General features: G+C 47.6%; 1 protein-coding gene across 9 annotated transcripts; it reads right to left on the reverse strand.

The window, feature by feature from the left end:
- Nucleotides 1-1205: 1205 nt before the first annotated feature.
- On the reverse strand, nucleotides 1206-16388 carry EEF1D (eukaryotic translation elongation factor 1 delta). 9 transcript variants are annotated; one of them, XM_085572657.1, is made up of 10 exons: nucleotides 15402-16388; nucleotides 11126-12318; nucleotides 9340-9463; nucleotides 7633-7704; nucleotides 4503-4571; nucleotides 3301-3397; nucleotides 3105-3208; nucleotides 2637-2873; nucleotides 1420-1614; nucleotides 1206-1306 (listed from the first exon to the last, which is right to left on the reverse strand). In XM_085572657.1, the coding sequence occupies exons 2-10, from the start codon at nucleotides 12316-12318 to the stop codon at nucleotides 1268-1270; spliced, it is 2130 nt and encodes a 709-aa protein (XP_085428783.1). In that variant the 5' UTR covers nucleotides 15402-16388; the 3' UTR covers nucleotides 1206-1267. The 9 variants fall into 9 exon arrangements, with proteins under 9 accessions (XP_085428783.1, XP_085428782.1, XP_085428789.1 ...); XM_085572656.1 differs by having other exon boundaries at nucleotides 13551-16388; XM_085572663.1 differs by lacking the exon at nucleotides 11126-12318 and having other exon boundaries at nucleotides 16329-16388.
- Between the last annotated feature and the right edge of the window lie 186 nt (nucleotides 16389-16574).

The following is a 16574-nucleotide window of genomic DNA, read 5'->3' on the forward strand; positions in this document are numbered from 1 at the left end:
CGGGGACAGCGGGGATGCCAGCAGAAGGGGGACACGGGGATGGTGACACGGGGACAGCGGGGATGGCAGAACTAGGGGGACACGGGGATGGTGACACGGGGACAGCGGGGATGCCAGCAGAAGGGGGACACGGGGATGGTGACACGGGGACAGTGGGGATGGCAGAACTAGGGGGACACGGGGATGGTGACACGGGGACAGCGGGGATGGCAGAACTAGGGGGACACGGGGATGGTGACACAGGGACAGCGGGGATGGCAGCAGAGGGAGGATCCAGGCGCAGTGGGACAGACACGGGGGACAATGGGGAAAGTCCACCAGGGATGGCAGCACATGGGTGACACTGGGATGGTGACAGAGGCAGGACACTGGGCACAGGGGATGGCAGCACACGGAGGACACGGCACAGGGATGGTGGCCTATGGGGACATGGCAGGAATGGGACACAGAAGGCACACGTGGCACCACCTGGAGCAGCGGGGACTCGGGATGGCAGCGCTGGGGACAAGGGGCACCGCCAGCAGCGCTCTGGGGGTGGCAGGACCCTGAGGGACACGTGTCACGGATCAAGTGACTGGCCCCACCGGGACAGGCTTGCAGCACAATCCCATGGAGCTTCCCGAGTCCCTTGGTGGCCCCAGACCTTGGACTCTGGCGCTGGGACAGACCTCGTGTTCCCAAAGCCAGGAATGTCACACGTCCCCTCACAGCACAGTCCCGTGGAGCTCCTCCCGTGTCCCTTGGTGGCCCCAGACCTTGGACTCTGGCGCTGGGACAGACCTCGTGTTCCCTAAGTCAGGAATGTCACCTGTGCTCTCTTCCCCAGGCCACGCTCAGCTAAAGGGGCCTGGGCAGGGAGGCAGTGGGAAAAGAGGGATGAAATCCATCCCAAACCAGCAATTCCTGGATGCTTCCTGGTTATTCATCCTGGTTTATTGCAGGGAGTGACTGGGGTCTCTAAAACTTGGGAAAGGTGACTGGAAACATCCTGAGACGTTCATTCCAGCCCCAAAATTCAGGTCCACCTCTTGAGATCTTTCTGTCCATGAAGGATGGGGAAATCATGGAATGGTTTACACTGGAAGAAACTTTAAATATCTCTCATTCCAATCCTTCCACTAGCCCAGGTTGTTCCAATATCCCAAAATCTCCCATCAAATCCCCCTGGAGAAGCTGCACCCAAGGGAAAAAACCCAACTCCCAGCGCACTCCCAATGTTCATCTTTATTAATTCCAGGTTCAGATGAGGGGGATACAGTTTTCCCTTCTAAATCTTGTTAAAAGCAGCAATATCCACGCTCTGCACCTGGAAGGGGACAAAAGCTGGAGTCATCCAGGTGTTCCCAGGAAAACACACCTGAGTTAACCCCCCCCTCCCATGGGTTCCAGGCCCTTCCCACATCCCATTCCAAGACTTACGTAGTCCTCAAACTTGGTGATCTCCTCCTCCAGGATGTCTGTCCCGACTTTCTCGTCCTCCACCACGCACTGGATTTGGAGTTTCTTGATGCCGTATCCGACTGGGACCAGTTTGGAGGCTCCCCACACCAACCCGTCCATGTGGATGGACCGGACACACTCCTCCATCTTGGCCATGTCGGTCTCGTCGTCCCACTGGAAAAATGGGAATTGGGAGGTTTTGGTGTTTACCTGGAGATCATCATCTAAGGGGTATCCAGGTGACATCTTTGGGAATGTCACAACTGATCCAACAACTGATCCAAAGTGCCCTTTTTTGGCTGGAGAAGGCTCCAGAAAACCTCAGAGCCCCTTCCAGTGCCTCGAGGAGATCCAAGGACTTTGGACAAGGATGGAGTGACAGGACAAGGGGGAATGGTTTTAAACTGGAATAGGGTAAGATTAGATGGGATATTGGGTGGTGAGGCCCTGGAATGGAATTCCCAGAGAAGTTGTGGCTGCCTCCTGGTCCAAGGCCTGGTTGGAGCAACCTGGGAGAGTGGAAAGTGTCCCTGCCTATGGAATGAGATGGGATTTAAGGTCACATCTATCCAAACCCACTCCAGGCTTCCATGGCGACAAATCCCACCTGGCTCCGAGCCATTGTTTGGAATTCCACAGGTGCCATTGTTTGGAATTCCACAGGTGCCATTGTTTGCAATGGCTCCAAGCCATTGTTTGGAATTCCACAGGTGCCACTCTTTGGAATGGCTCCGAGCCATTGTTTGGAATTCCATAGGTGCCATTGTTTGGAATTCCACAGGAACCATTGTTTGGAATTCCACAGGTGCCATTGTTTGGAATTCCACAGGTGCCATTGTTTGCGATGGCTCCAAGCCATGGTTTGGAATTTCACAGGTACTATTGCTTGGAATTCCATAGGTGCCATTGTTTGGAATTCCACAGGTGCCATTGTTTGGAATTCCATAGGTGCCATTGTTTGGAATTCCATAGGTGCCACTCTCTGGGATGGCTCTGAGCCCTTGTTTGGAATTCCACAGGTACTATTGTCTGGAATTCCACAGGTACCATTGTCTGGAATTCCATAGGGTGCCATTGTTTGGGATGGCTCTCAGCCATTGTTTGGAATTCCACAGGTGCCACCACCACACCCAACCCGGCCAAGAGAGGATTCCCAGCCCCGCTCCCGGAGCTCCCAAATCCCAAAAGCCACTCACCGGCTTCACATCCAGCAGGATGGAAGACTTGGCGATGAGTCCCGGCTTCTTGGCCTTCTTCTCCGCGTACTGCCGGAGCCGCTCTTCCCGGACTTTGGCAGCTTCCTGGTCTTCCTCCTCATCATCGCTCCCAAAAAGGTCGATGTCATCATCCTCATCCTCCTCAGCAGCAGCCGGCTCGGATTTCTTGGCCGGGAGCTCCACTTTTTTGGAGGGAACACTGAATGGTTCCACTTTCTTCACCAGATCCAAGGTTTTTTTAATGGGAAAAAGAGGGAAAAGATCAACCTGGAGTTGGAGCAGAGCAGCCAGAAAAGCTCAGGAATGGGAATCTCTCCTGCTGCTCAGGACACTGAACCATCTTCGCGCTGTGGGATTTATATGGATTTATCAAAACGGGAAGTTTGTCCACATGGATCTATGGTTGTAATTCCTAGAGAAAAATTCCAGCATTTTTCCAAGGCTCACCTGGGTTGGAGGAACAGATGAGGGCTGGTGGGAAGTTGAGGATTTCTCCAGAGCGTTCAGGCGGCTTTCCAGCTTGAAAATGGCCATCTGGAGGTCTGCAACAACTGGGAAAAGCGAGGGGAAAACGGGAAAAATCACCTTAAATTCCCAGCTGCACGTCAGGTCTCCAGCCAGGACAAGGAATTCTCCCACTCACCACTGCGGAGGTTCTGGTTTTCCACTTCCAGGTGGGAAATTCGGGACAGGAGCTCATTTTGGTCACCAGCAGCTCCAGAGGAGGATGTGCTTGCACTCTGCAATGAGGAAAACCGGGATGAAATTTGAGTTGTTTCCCCTCCTCCCGAAAAATCCACGAAGCAAAGCAAGAGTCGTGTCCTCGGGGAGAGAGGAAGTTCAGGAGATGAACTAAAACCAAGGATATTTTCCCTAAATTAGGATAGAAACTAAGGGAGAAGCTCTATACAATAAAGCATGGACTAAATCCCGAGGAATTTAGGAATTTCAGCTGGCACCAAGGAGCAAAGGACAAAATCACTTTTCCCACTCTCAGATCCCAAAATGCCACTAAACCCACGTAAAATTTATATAAAATTTCGCACCAAGCCCCTTAAAAATCTTGGCGTCCCCTGGTCTCCTCTCCCAACCCACTGAGGGACAGGAATGACCTGCCTAAGGTAACACTGGGAAAGCTGGAAAGATCCCAGGAATTCTACACTCCCACCTCCCCCAGACCAGCCTTTAATTCCTAAAAATTTCAATCTGCTTTAACACATCCTGAGGGAATAATTATTCCAACTCTGGTTTCAATGGATTTTTTGACAGAAAAAAAAAAAAAAGCTTTTTTTTTTTTTTTTTAAGGCTAAGGAGGTTCCTTATCCATCAATTCCAGGCAACAAAGGGAAAGAAAATAACAGGATCTGCCCTTGATTTGTCATTTCTAAGTGAAGAGAGAATAATTTATTCTCTTTTACTCCAGTGTGGAATCTCAGCAGTCACATATGATGGAAAGAGGGAAAAGCAGGGATAAGATGAAGAATACAAGGCACAAGGAAAGGTCTGAATCATGGGAATGGTTTAGGCCGGGATTTTAAGGATCACCCAGACCGCGTTCCACTATCCCAAGTGTCCAACCTGGCCTTGGACACTTCCAAGGATGAGGCTGGGAAGTATCAGGGGGGTGGGAAAAAATTCCATCTGCGGTGGCTGAGCTGTGGATTGAGGCTCAGGAAGGGGAGCGCAGATCCCTGGACACGGAGCTGGGACGAGATCCCATTCTCCAGGTTTATCCCAGTGCCACAGGACAAACCCTGAGGAAGGAGAAGTTGCTCCGTCCTCGCCCCACCCAAATCCTCTCCCGCTTTTCCGCAGGCTCCATCCATCCGTGCGCGGCTCACTTACTCCGGAGCGTCCCGACTGTTTCTTGGGACGGGCACAAGGAGCTTCCTTGCTGCGAGCAGGGCTCTTCTGCTGCAGGATGGGGGAAAAAGTTTGGGAAGATGGGGAAAAGGTTTGGCAATTCCAGAGGGAGCTCAAGCGCAGGGAGGAGCCGCATGCAAGGGGAAGTTACGGAGCGGTGGGAAAACAGCCTTGTACTGCAGGCAAACATTCCCTCGGGAATTCTGGGATCCTCTCCACGAACATCTCGGTGCCTGCAGGGAGCTCGTGCAGCGCTGTGGGCTCATCACACCATGCCAGATGCTCCAAGGATGGAAATCATGGAATTTCAGAGGTGGGGAAAATCCCATCGAGTCCCACAGTTCCCCCAGGGCCACCACGGAGCGCGTCCCCAAGCGCCACATCCACAGGGATGTTAAATCCCTCCAGGGATGGGGCCTCCACCCCCTTTCCATGAGGAATTTTCCTAATATTCCAGCTAAATTTCCCCTCTGGTGGTTTCCTCTCATCCCGTCATTCCCTGGGAGTAGATGCTGATTCCCCCACTTGGGAATCCTGTCAGGGATTTGTGGAAGTGAGAAGATTCCCCGCCCTGAGCCTCATTTTTTTTTTCCAGGCTGAGCTCTCCCAGCTCCCAGAGCTGCTCCTGGTGGCTCCAGACCCTTCCCAATCCATTCCTTTCCATGGAAAACACTCCAGCCCCTTCTTGTATCCCAGGATTGGAGGTGCCCCAGCAGTGCCAGCACAAGGAGAGATTTCCCTGTCAATAACAATTCCTAAAAAAAAAAAACCAAAAAAAACCCCAAAAAAAACCCCAGAAAACAAAAAAAAATACAAAACCCAAAAAACCCCCCAAAAAATAGGGAAGAGCATGGGAAGAGCATGGATACCTGTCCCAAGCTGAAGCAATCAAGAGATCTTAATTGGAACCCATAAGATAATGCAAGAAGGCACAACCGTGTCCCAAATCCTCAAAAATTATGGAAAAATTGTCTTTGTGAGACGGTGAGATTTTCCCTGAGGAGAGGATGCTCCAAGCTTTGGGAATGTGGATGCCATGCCTCCACTACAGCACACAAAAACCATTCCCTCCTCCAACTTCCAGCTCCACGCAAGCATCCCTGAATTTTATCAGGGATTAGAGTTCCAAATTCCAGGGGTGGGGAGTTCACTCCTTGTATAAAGCCCTCAAATCCTTCATTTCCAAGCCATAATTTCTGTGCTGAACCCACCTTAAAGCTGCAGCCTGTCTCAAATATTTTGCTTTGGGAAGGCTGGAATTGTGCATAAATTTAATTATCCGAACAAATTAAATCCCTGGGAATTATGAAGGGTACAAAACAGGACTTCGGACCAACATCTTGGGATATAAACATCTCTTATTCCCTGAAGTTTGAACCCCTAAAATACATTTTAAATATCAGAAACAATCAATTTTCCCTCACATTCAGGTGGAATCTCCTGTTCTACTTCCTGCTTTTCCTCACAATCAAGGAACTCCAGACTCTCATCATATTCCAGGTGCTCATTCCTACATTTTATGACAAAATCCCAGCCTGAAATTCCCAGCAAAAAGGCACTAAACTCCCATTTTCCCATCTTTCCACAGCCAGCTCTTCCCTTGCCACATCCTAAGACCTCTGACAATAACTCTGGAGGAAGGAAAGACAAAAATCCTGGGATTTTTGCTCTTCCCGCTTTTCTCTGGATCACACAGTGTAAATTTGGGGTTGGGAATGCAAGGAAGAAGTTCAGGAATGTCCTAAAGTCCAGCCTGGTCACCCAACGTTAATGATGATCCTTGAGGGATATTCCAACTATTTTTCAGCCACGTGGAAGATCCAACCCCCTCCCCAGGAACAAAAAACATCCAGCAGAGGAACTTTTTTACATCACTAATCCCCAAAAAGGTCTCCACACAATTTATATCCCAAAATTCCTGTCCTGGCTTTGGGCTGTTGCTTTACCAATTCCCTGTGACAGCACCTGGATGATCCAAACTTCCGGAATTCCCTCCCAAAAAAAGCTCTTTCACAGGAGTCAGGAAAGAAATTCCTCATCTTTGGAAAAACACCCTGGAAGATGAGGATGAGCAGCACTTCCAGGTGATTTGTAGATTCCCTGCCCCTTGCCCAATTCCAAAAGTTTCTCCCAAAGGAATTTTTCACCCTGTTTGGGATGGGGGCTCCTTTAGCCGTAGCTTTTTTAAATAAAATGAGCCAGTTCAGGAAAATTTTTCCTTAAGCTGTTGGCTGAATTCCTGATACTTTATATTCATCCCAAATATCTGTCTCCTTTCTGCTGGTGTAAGGAGGAATATGGAATATTCCCGTTGGGAAAGGGGGAATTCCTTGTTATTCCCTGATATTGGACTGATCCAAGATAGAAACTGAGGGTGCTAAACATTCCAAGAGGGAATTATGAGACCAAATAATGGATGGATTCCTTTGGGAGTCCCATTGCAGAGGCAGGAAATCAAGACACCTGGGCTGTATTCCATGGATTTTCGTTTCCCATAAAACCACTAATTAGAATTTTAACTTTTAAACTTTCTTTTACAAAAATTCATTTTTTTAAACGGTTTTGTCTGCACTCAGCACAAAAGCACCTCCATAAAATACATTCCTGAGCTCCTCCAGGATGCTCCAGCCTCAGAGCTTGTAGCCAAGCTGAATTCCCTGGATGCAGCACATGGAAAACACCATTTTTTGGTTTTTTTTTTTTTTTCAAATCCCCTAAACTGGAAGAAAAACAGGGAAGAGAAGGTGGCAGCCCAGTGTATCCCAAAAAATAAAAGCCACACGCTCAGCGAGTTGGAACATGTTAGTTAAAACCCATGGGAACATCCCACCAGGAAAAACAACAAAAACAAACAAAAAAAAAAAAAAAAAAAAAAGGGGGAAGGAAAAGCCCAATTTAGGGAATTCTTTTAATCCAAATCCAGTTTTGGCAGCGCTGCGGGCGAGCAGCACGCGGGGACGGGGCGGAGCTGCACACCTTGGTCTTCTCCTCTACCTTCCAACCAAGAAGCCAAATGATTTTTTGGGATTAGAATTCCATAAAAAAAAGAAAGAGAAAAAAAAAACAAAAATGGGAATGCAGGCAGCCAGCTGGTGAGAGCTTGGGTACTCACTCCGGCCAGCGATTTCTGGATATTCTCCCTGGCTCTGGCAATGTCGCGGAGGATCGTGCTGGCTCCGTTCTCCTGCAAACAGCGCAGAAAGAACCAAGAGTTTCTTTTTTAAAAAAAGGTATTAAAACATGGGGGAGGAAAAAAAAAAAAATTTCATCAAGGAAGTTAAAAAATATAAAACAAAAGGAAGGAGGAGCGAGGGAATCGGGAAAATTGGGAATTGTCCTTTCCGTGATTCAGTGATTTTTTGCCGTAAGGATTTGGGGCTAAATCGGGCAATCCCTGGTCATGTGTACAGAAGGATCATCCAGTCAAAGAGCTTTTAAATTCCCTATAATTAACCCTGAAAACTTTGGGATGCTGCCAGAAGATTGGAGTGACTCCAGAACTCCTTAAAAACCCAGCCTCCAGCAGGATTTTTCCATATTATCACCCGAGGAAGTGACAACCCTGACTCTGCTCTATCTACCCAGAACACCAGGAATTTTTTTTCCCTATGCTCCCTGCTGCCATGCCTTAGCCTGGATTTCAAGATTCCCTCCCTGGAAATTCCATGATCTGTTCCCTCCTTGCTTTTCCCAGACTGCAACCCTCACCAGCAGGACCCGAGAGGTGAAATTTCCCACAAACCCCCTGAGTTTAACAGAAAATACAGGAAAAACACCCTGGACACATCCAGGTGGGCTCCAACTTCCTGCTGCTTCCAAGGAGGTTTTAACAACATTTTTTCCATGGTGGAAGTGGCTGATAAATTCCTCCAAAAACTCCTTCAAACCACACTGGAAGCTCCTGATGTGCCTTGAAATAGTTGAACTTTTCCAAGAGGGTTTTTCACTCCAAAACCTACTTCCAGCACTCATCCAGAGCTCCCAATTTTTTTTATTCCCGGTCTCCCAGGTGCTGTGCCAGCACCTAAGCCAGGATGGGCAGCAGGAATGTGCCTAAAAGTTTGTAATTTCAGCAAAAAAGCTTCCCTGTAAACACTTGGAAAGAGGCACTGAACACTCAGCATTCCAAAGGCACAAGCAGTTAGGTGCAGGAAGAGGTTAGGAAAGCTCTGAACCTTGGATCAGGAATAATTTTGGGATGATATTGAAGCTGGAAATGTTGCAGCTCAGCAGGATCATGCTTCCCCCCACCCTCCACCTTTCCCTCCCCAACTCACCGGTACCACGAACAGTCTTCCACTGGAACACCTGGAATATTTCCAGGAGCACAAAGAGAGGGATAAAAAAAATCCACCCCCCCCAAAAAAAAAAATCTTTGTAGCTGTGGTGCCCCTGTTCAAACTTTAGGTTTGTATTCCCTTGGAATATCCCAAAGGATTGCTCCAGAACAGAAGCAAAGCAGCATTTTCCCTGGATGAAGGGGGGGCAGGGATGCTCTTTGCCAATAAAATTGGGGATTTCCAGCTCAAACTGTGCCCCCACAGATCCCAGCAGCCTGGAAAAATTATGGATAACTACTGGAAGCTGGGACTGGTTCACCTGTTAGAAGGGACACCTGATCTCCCAGTTCCTTGGGATCAAATCCATCAGATTCCACAGAAAACAGCAGGGAAAAAAAAAACAAACAGGTCTTAAACAGCTCAGAGAGCTCCAGAAAGATTTGGGAAAAAAAACCCAGCACTGAGAGTGGAAATCCCACAAAAATCCAGGTGGATCACGTCCTTTGACTTACTCTGGAATTCCTGGGATTGGGAATTACCTGCTGGTGGGAGGGGCCACCCACGGGGCCGTTCATCTGCTCGTAGAACCGTCGCTCGGCGTCGTCGTATTTGAACTTCTCGAACCAGATCTTGTCGTGCAGGAAGTAATCCACAGCCATTTTCCTGGGAAAAATATCCACAAAAAGTGAATTCCCGCAAGGATTGAAGGCCAACAGTCAGGAGCGGGTTCTGTGCCTGCAGCTCGGCTCGGCTGCGGATTTAAGTATCCAGGATCCTCTTAAAAATCAGGACAGATTAATCACCCACCTGCCTGACCTGGGTGTGGAGTGGGGATGGGATGAATCAGCTGATCCAGACTTTATTCCACAAAAAAAAAAAAAAAAAAAAAAAAAAAAAAATCCAAAAAAACCACCCCAGGATTTTCTAGATCATGCTAAGGAAAATGTCTTGCGTAGGAGAACAAAAAGGGAATTGAAATCATAGAATGGTTTGGGTTGGAAAAGACCATAAAGATAATTTAGATCCAACCCCTGCCATGGGACATCTTCCATTATCCCAGGTTGCGCCAAGCCTCATCCAACTTCTCCCTGGATATTTCAAGGGATGGGACATCCAAAAGTTCACTGGGAAATCTTTATTAAAAATCAGCAACACTTGGAGAGGACAGACCTGACACTACACGGCCTCAAATCCTGCTGAGAATTGGGAATTTTTATGGAGCAGTGTCCAAAGGTGGGTTGAATTCTAAATTTGAAGGGAAACAGAGGAAAAGAGGAAATGCCTGGAATTCCAGCAAGGGACAGAGCCAGCAGAAGTTTGAGGAGGTGGAGAGCAGCACAAGAAAACCACAACTGGAGCAGGCTCCACAAAGCCTCTCCCCATCATCCCAAATCCCATCGTTTTCCATAAAACACTTCCAGGGAAGCCAGAGATGATTTTCCTGAAATTAAATCCCTCCCTTATCTCATCTACCCACTTGGAAGAGCCCAAAGGCCACCAGACACAGGAGCTGCAGCAAAACCACTTTCCACACCCAAATCTCCAGGACCTGCTGGAATTCCAGCCAGGATAATTTGCAGAAAATCCCAAATACGGCCAAATTTATCCCATGTTTTCACAGAGACACGTGGATTTTCCCAAATATCTGATTATGACCAACTAAAGAGGGAATGATCCCAACCAGGACCAGGCAAAAGGTATTTGACCCCTAAATCCCTTGACACAAAGATCCTAAAAGCTTTCCAACAAAATTCATGGATCACAAGTGCCAGAAATAGGGACAGATGCTCCAAGAATCTTTTTTTATGGGAATATCTGTCTCCACCTTAGCTCTGCCTTTGGAGAAGACTCAAGGGCATTCCAAAAATTAACAGACCAGATATAAATTCCCTCAAAAAAAACCCAAACTACAGCACGCACGCCCACCGGAGTGATTCCCTAAATTGTATTCCAATCACTTCCAAACCTTCTTCAAGCTGGATCCCGGTTACGATGTTGATTTTTATATGGAATGAGAGGATGGAAAGGAGGATGGTGCTGTATCCATGCAAAAAGGGGGATAATGAGCTCACTTCCCAGCCCTGCCTTTAAACATTCAACCTCTGGCTCCACGCAAACACAACCTTTATCCACCAGAATTCCTCAGGAGAAGGGGAATTCCTTGAAGGATTTTTCCCTCCCGCTCCCTGCCCATTGGGATCATCTCCAAGTCCAACCCAGTCTTCTCCACATGCAAATTCCTTCCGGCTCAATCCCGACCCGGCCGTTTTATTTTGGTTTTTTTTGGTTTTGCATGGGTGTTACCCCCAAAGAAACTTCTCCTACTTCACTTCCAGAGCGGGAATGCCCGGAGCAGCCGGATGGGAGGGATTTCCTGCAGCAGATTCCTCAATCCCCATTTTCTCCGCCGCTCTGTCCGCTTCCAGGGCAAAATATCGGGATTCGGCCCTGTCGTAGGTCACCTTATTCAGCCACACGGATTCGCTGTCCTTGTGCAGGAAAAAGCAGGTGGGATTTTCCTTGGGAACATCGGGAAGCTGAGGGTTGGTGGAGGCCATTCCCGTTTGCTTCCCGGGGTTGTGGTTCTTGGATTCTTCCGGGCAGCCGCGTTGGATTTCGAGATTCCCTCCCTGGAAATTCCACGATCCGTCCCGCTGGGTTTTATCCGAGGGGTGCCCGTCCGACATCTTCTCGTAAAAATTCTTCTCGGCGTCGTCGTAGAGAGGCTTTTCCAGCCACACCTCGGACGCCAGGACTTCCCAGTTGGAAATCTGCGGCTTCCCGTTGACCGTCTGCCGGTCGGAGCCGGGCACGCTGGCAACGGAGGCCACGGGAGAGTTGGGAATGCCGGGAGCCAAGCCCGGCGTGGCGGGAGTGGGCAAAGCCGTGCCGTAGCCCTCGTCCGGCGTTCCCAGCCTGGAATTCGCCCGCACGGATGGGATGGCCAGGACGCTGGGAGGAAGGAAAAACTGGGATTTTTCCATGAACGCCCTCTCGGCCTTATCGAAGTCAAACTTGTTGATCCAAACCCCTTGGACGACGTGGTGACAGGCGGCCAGGCTCCCGTGGGAACACGCCGGGAACGTCTTTGCCTTGGGAATATCTTGGCTGGATTTCGAGCTGGTGGCGCCGGGAGATTCCTGAGCCGTTTTTCCAGTCTCAGGCGATTCCCAACTCTGGGAAGCCGCTAGTTTTATCCTGTAGGCGTTCTCGGCGCGGTCGTACAAGGGCTTGTCGAACCACACGCGCTCCGCCGACATTCCCGCCAGGATCGCCTCCAGCTTGGAATCCTGAGCCTTGGGCTTCGGGGAGCGCTTCCGTTTCCGCTGCTTTTTGCCATTCCTGGTTTTTTTCGGGTCCCCCTTGAATTCCCCCTCGACGGAATCCTCGTGGCAGATCCCGTTGACGGCCTCGGGCTCCGGCGCTTCCCGCTCCGGCGTTTCCCGCTCGGCTTCGTCGCTGCGGTGTTTTTCCAGCCAAGCTTTGTCCACGGAGCAGGGATTTTTCCGTGTCCTCATCTTCCCCAAAAAAAAACAAAAAACAACGGGCAGCACGGAGAGATAAGCACAACAAATGTAGCGGCAGCAGAGCAAAGCAAGGGCATGCAGGAGATGTTTTTATCTGTTAAGATTCCCGGGAAAAAGAGCGAATATTACATTTATTTCTCCCTTTTGGGATAAGTTTGAACTCCAAGGAATTTAGTGTGTATGAAAACGCCTTCCTCCTAAAATATTCCTGCCAAGAATTCCCCACATTATTTGAAATTTTAAGGCAGAAAACCCCACAGGATTTTGTTCAAATCCTTGGGAAATATAGGATATTATTCCAAGTGAGTGGATTAGTAATTAATTATTTGTTACTTATTCCCAATTAGGCAAAATTTTGGGAAAACTGGATCAAATTGTTGAGTTTTTGGAAGTTGTTGTTTACTCCCGGTTGGGTTTTTGCACCAAAAGGCAGCTGCTGAAAAACTGGGATTGAATTTTGGGATATAATCCATGTTATTGGCAAATTAAATTTATCCAGGAGCTGGAAATCTCGTGATTAATTCAATAATTAATTAATAAAAATTGATCTGTGGCAGGTTTCCAAATAAAATTCCCAGCCAGATGAAATATCCTCAAAGCTAAATATCCTCCAAGAATTCCTGGAAGATTTCGAAAGCCTCAAGTCCAAGGCTCAACTTTAAATTTAAATTTAATTTAAAATTTATTTGGTTTAATTTAAATATTAATTTTAAAATTATTGATTTGAATTTAAAACTTTATTTAAAATTTACTCATAAATGCTTTTTTTGGGTCTTGAATATGTGCATTCTAATTTAGATATTAATAAATTAAAGTTTTGCCTTCAAACATTTAATTGGTAGAGTTTAAAATATTATTTAGATTCTAATTAGACAAATTATTAGGAATGGCAAAGGAAGATTTTTCTTTTTTTCCCCCTGGAGTTGAGGAACTTTGATACAGCTAAAAATGCTTGAAAATTGAGATTTCAATTCTGAATTTAAAGAAAAAATTCAAAATTAAAGCTTATTTGGATTTAAAAAAATTATTTTATGGAGCAATGAATTAGTTTTAGGATATTTACACAGCAAAACATTTATTATAGCGAATAATGAGTAAAATAATAAAAAAAATATCGGATTTTGCATTAAAAAATTGTCTAATAAATATCCCACTGGTGCTGACATTCCCAGATTTTCCAGAATTCCCAAAAAAAAACCACAGAACAACTAGAAGGTACTTACTTTTTTTGCTCCTATGACAGCATTAAAAAAAACAGAGGACAAATTTTAGAGAAAAATTCCAATTTCTGTGGATGCAGCAGCTCCTTAGCCAAATAATTTCATTAATAATTAATGGCTTAATTAATTACAATATATAATGAAGTTTAGAGCTAATGAACTACCCAGAACTCCATGAAGTTTGCGAACAAACACCACAGAAAATGAGTTTATTTTCATTTTAATAACAAGGAATATTACTGTGACGTTATCCAAAAGGATTTTCCCATCCCAGCAGCCTCAGAATTCCCAACCTGCCATCCCAATCCTGGCATGTGTGGATGGAACTCAGGATCCCAATTTTTGGGTGATTCCAAACATTCCTGCAGCACCTCTTTGCTTCCATGAGCAACCAAATCTTATGCTCAGTCCTGAAAAACTCAAAATTCCAAGGAAATAAAGCTTCTAAACAAGGAAAAACTGGGGGAAAAAAAGTAATTTCTCTTCTGTGCGCACCAGTTTTCCTGGAAGAACCTGGGAAAAAGGAATTTCAATCACACAAACCATCAACTTTTAACATTTTCCACTAAAATTGCAATTTTTACCTCCACAAACACAAAGTTTTAGGATTAAGAACCACGCTGTGGCATTGGGAATGCTCTCCTTTGGGAAAAGTCACGGCCCAGAAATTCAGGATGAGCTCAAGAACCATCAGGGAAATCAAAATAAAGCAAAATATTAACACTCGTATTTAATATTTTATTCATTTAAAACTAACTTTTCTGCTGGTTTCATTCCTTAAAATTGGCTGTTCCTAAATTCCTGCTGGTTCCATCCCCTAAAATTGGCTTTTTCCTAAGTTATCATCTCCTTTGCTATGAGACAAAGCTCCACATTCCAGGGAAACACCACAATTCCCATCCTTGGTCACCTAAAAACTCAACTTTCTGCTCCAAGCTGAAAATTCCTAACAAGATAATCATGGATATGGGAAATGAGCAGAAGGGAAAGACTTGGGAAGTGTCACCTTGGAGAGAAATAGAGGGAAAAAAAAAAGAGTTGGGAATGAGCAGCTCAGGTGAGGAAAAACCCTACCTGAAGGTCAGGGAGAAATGGGATACACCTGGAAAAGGAAAAGAATTACAGCAAAACAGCCCAGAAAAGGGAATTTCTCATCCCTAAGGATCGTGATCTTCGGGCTCCCAACCAATTCCAAATCATCGGTGACCCGGATGCGACAGAACAAATCCACACGGGATTTCTGGGAACGCCGATGCGGCAGCCTCAGCAAGTTCAGTTAGGGATGTAATCCTTCAAAAACCCCATGGAGCACAACAGCAGGCTCTGCCCATTCCCAAAATAGTTTGGAAATGGATCCCTCCCTCCTGAGCATCGAGATAAAAAAAAAAAAAACCACGGAGAGGACAAATCCCACCAAGGTGACGGAAATTTGGGAACAGGGGCAGGTGAGATAAGCAGAGCCCAGGTGCACCTAGAGTTGATTTTCCAGGTTTTCCAGCTCCGGGATAAGTTTGGAAAGGCAGCCAAAGGGGGTTGGCATATGGGATGGATCAGCTGCTCCGTGACACGGCAGCAGCTCCGGTTTCCCCTTTGCAGCAAGTGACTGGACAAAAAAATTCCCGGGAATGGGGGGAGGAGCAGATCCTTGAGGCACCTGGAGCAGCTGGGGAAGTGTGGGATCCCTAAATTCCCTTCCTTACCCAGGCAGGAATAACAATGATCCCTTTCCCCACCACCCCCAATGGCTTTAATACATCAGGAATATTCCCAAAAAAAAACAGAGAATGTGTCCCCACAATCTGTGGAAAACCACAAAGGTTTAGGGAGACCCCCCCCACCAGCACAACCCCTTACCTGTAACAGAGAGTTCCTAAATCCTGGGAAAGGAAAAGGACCACAAAGACATGGAGAATCCTAAAATCCCCCCATTCCCTCTGCTTGGCAAGGGGAAAGGGATCTCCCAAATAATGAGGGAATCTCCCACATCCTTTTTTTTTTTGGAGGTGTGAGGGGAGGAGAGACCCCACAGGGAACTTCCACATGCCCCTTCCCAGAACTTTTAAGGGAAAAGGAACCTAAAACATTGGGAGTGGGGAGTGCCACCACAGCGTTCCCTGGGATTTTAAGTGGGGAAAGGAATCCCAAGGATTTGGCACCCCCCAAATCCTTTCCTTCAGGACTTTTAGGGACTTCCACGATCCCCTTTTCAGACCTTTTGAGGGAAAAGGGACCAAAAACATAGGGAAAGGTTGGGGGGGGGGGGGGCGGGGGGTCACCACAGTATTCCCTAGGATTCTAGGCATGGAAAAGTTATCCCAAAAACCAAGAGCACCCTAAATCCTCTCCCTCAGGACTCTGGAGGAATGGAATGGACACTAAAGACAATGGGATTACCCCCAAAAACTCCCTTTTCTGAGGTTTTACCAGGGCCAGAGACCCCAAAAATTCCCTTTTCCCACCACTGTGGGGGAAGGAGCCCCATTCCCTATGGGGACACCAAGTCCCTCTTTCCACAGGAAACGTGCCCTAAAGAGAATAAAAGGGGTGACCACCATCTCCTTCTTGGCGACTCTGAAATTACAAAGGAGCCCAACACACCCTCAAGGGCCCCCAAACCCCTTCCCCCATAGATCAAGAGGGCCCCCCCGACACCTCTCGCCCTAAAGGGATAAAGGACGCTCCGGAGACCCCCGAAACCCCCATTAGCGAGGCTCAGCGAGAGGGAAAAAGGAGCCTGACTGGGGGTATAAGGAATGGTAAGGGCTGGAAACCAGGACTCACCGGCAGCGTTGATCCCCCTGAGGCCGCTCCGCTCCCTTCGGCCGCCGCCGGGATAAAGAGGGGCGGCGTGCGCCGCGCGGAGGGTTATGGGGGAGGCGCGTACCACACGTGGCGCGTGGGGGGGGGTGGTGAAGGGGATGCGCTGCGGGGAGACAGCGTGTCCCAAGCACAGCGCGGGGCCTGTCCCCCCCCACCATAAAAGGGACATGTGGAACATCACGGGGAGGTGGAAGCGGAATGCGCAAA

Source organism: Lonchura striata, chromosome 2 (genome assembly GCF_050655825.1).
Source record: "Lonchura striata isolate lonStrDom1 chromosome 2, ASM5065582v1, whole genome shotgun sequence".
NCBI lineage: Eukaryota > Metazoa > Chordata > Aves > Passeriformes > Estrildidae > Lonchura > Lonchura striata.

What these genes read in the sequence shown, in the direction of transcription:
- EEF1D (XM_085572657.1), bottom strand. Translation starts at nt 12,318, where the DNA reads ATGAGGACACGGAAAAATCCCTGCTCCGTGGACAAAGCTTGGCTGGAA. An exon ending in AACAGTCGGGACGCTCCGGA is followed by an intron (nt 3,398 to 4,502) that starts GTAAGTGAGCCG and finishes TCCTCATTGCAG; the next exon opens with AGTGCAAGCACATCCTCCTC. An exon ending in TCACCAAGTTTGAGGACTAC is followed by an intron (nt 1,307 to 1,419) that starts GTAAGTCTTGGA and finishes GTCCCCTTCCAG; the next exon opens with GTGCAGAGCGTGGATATTGC.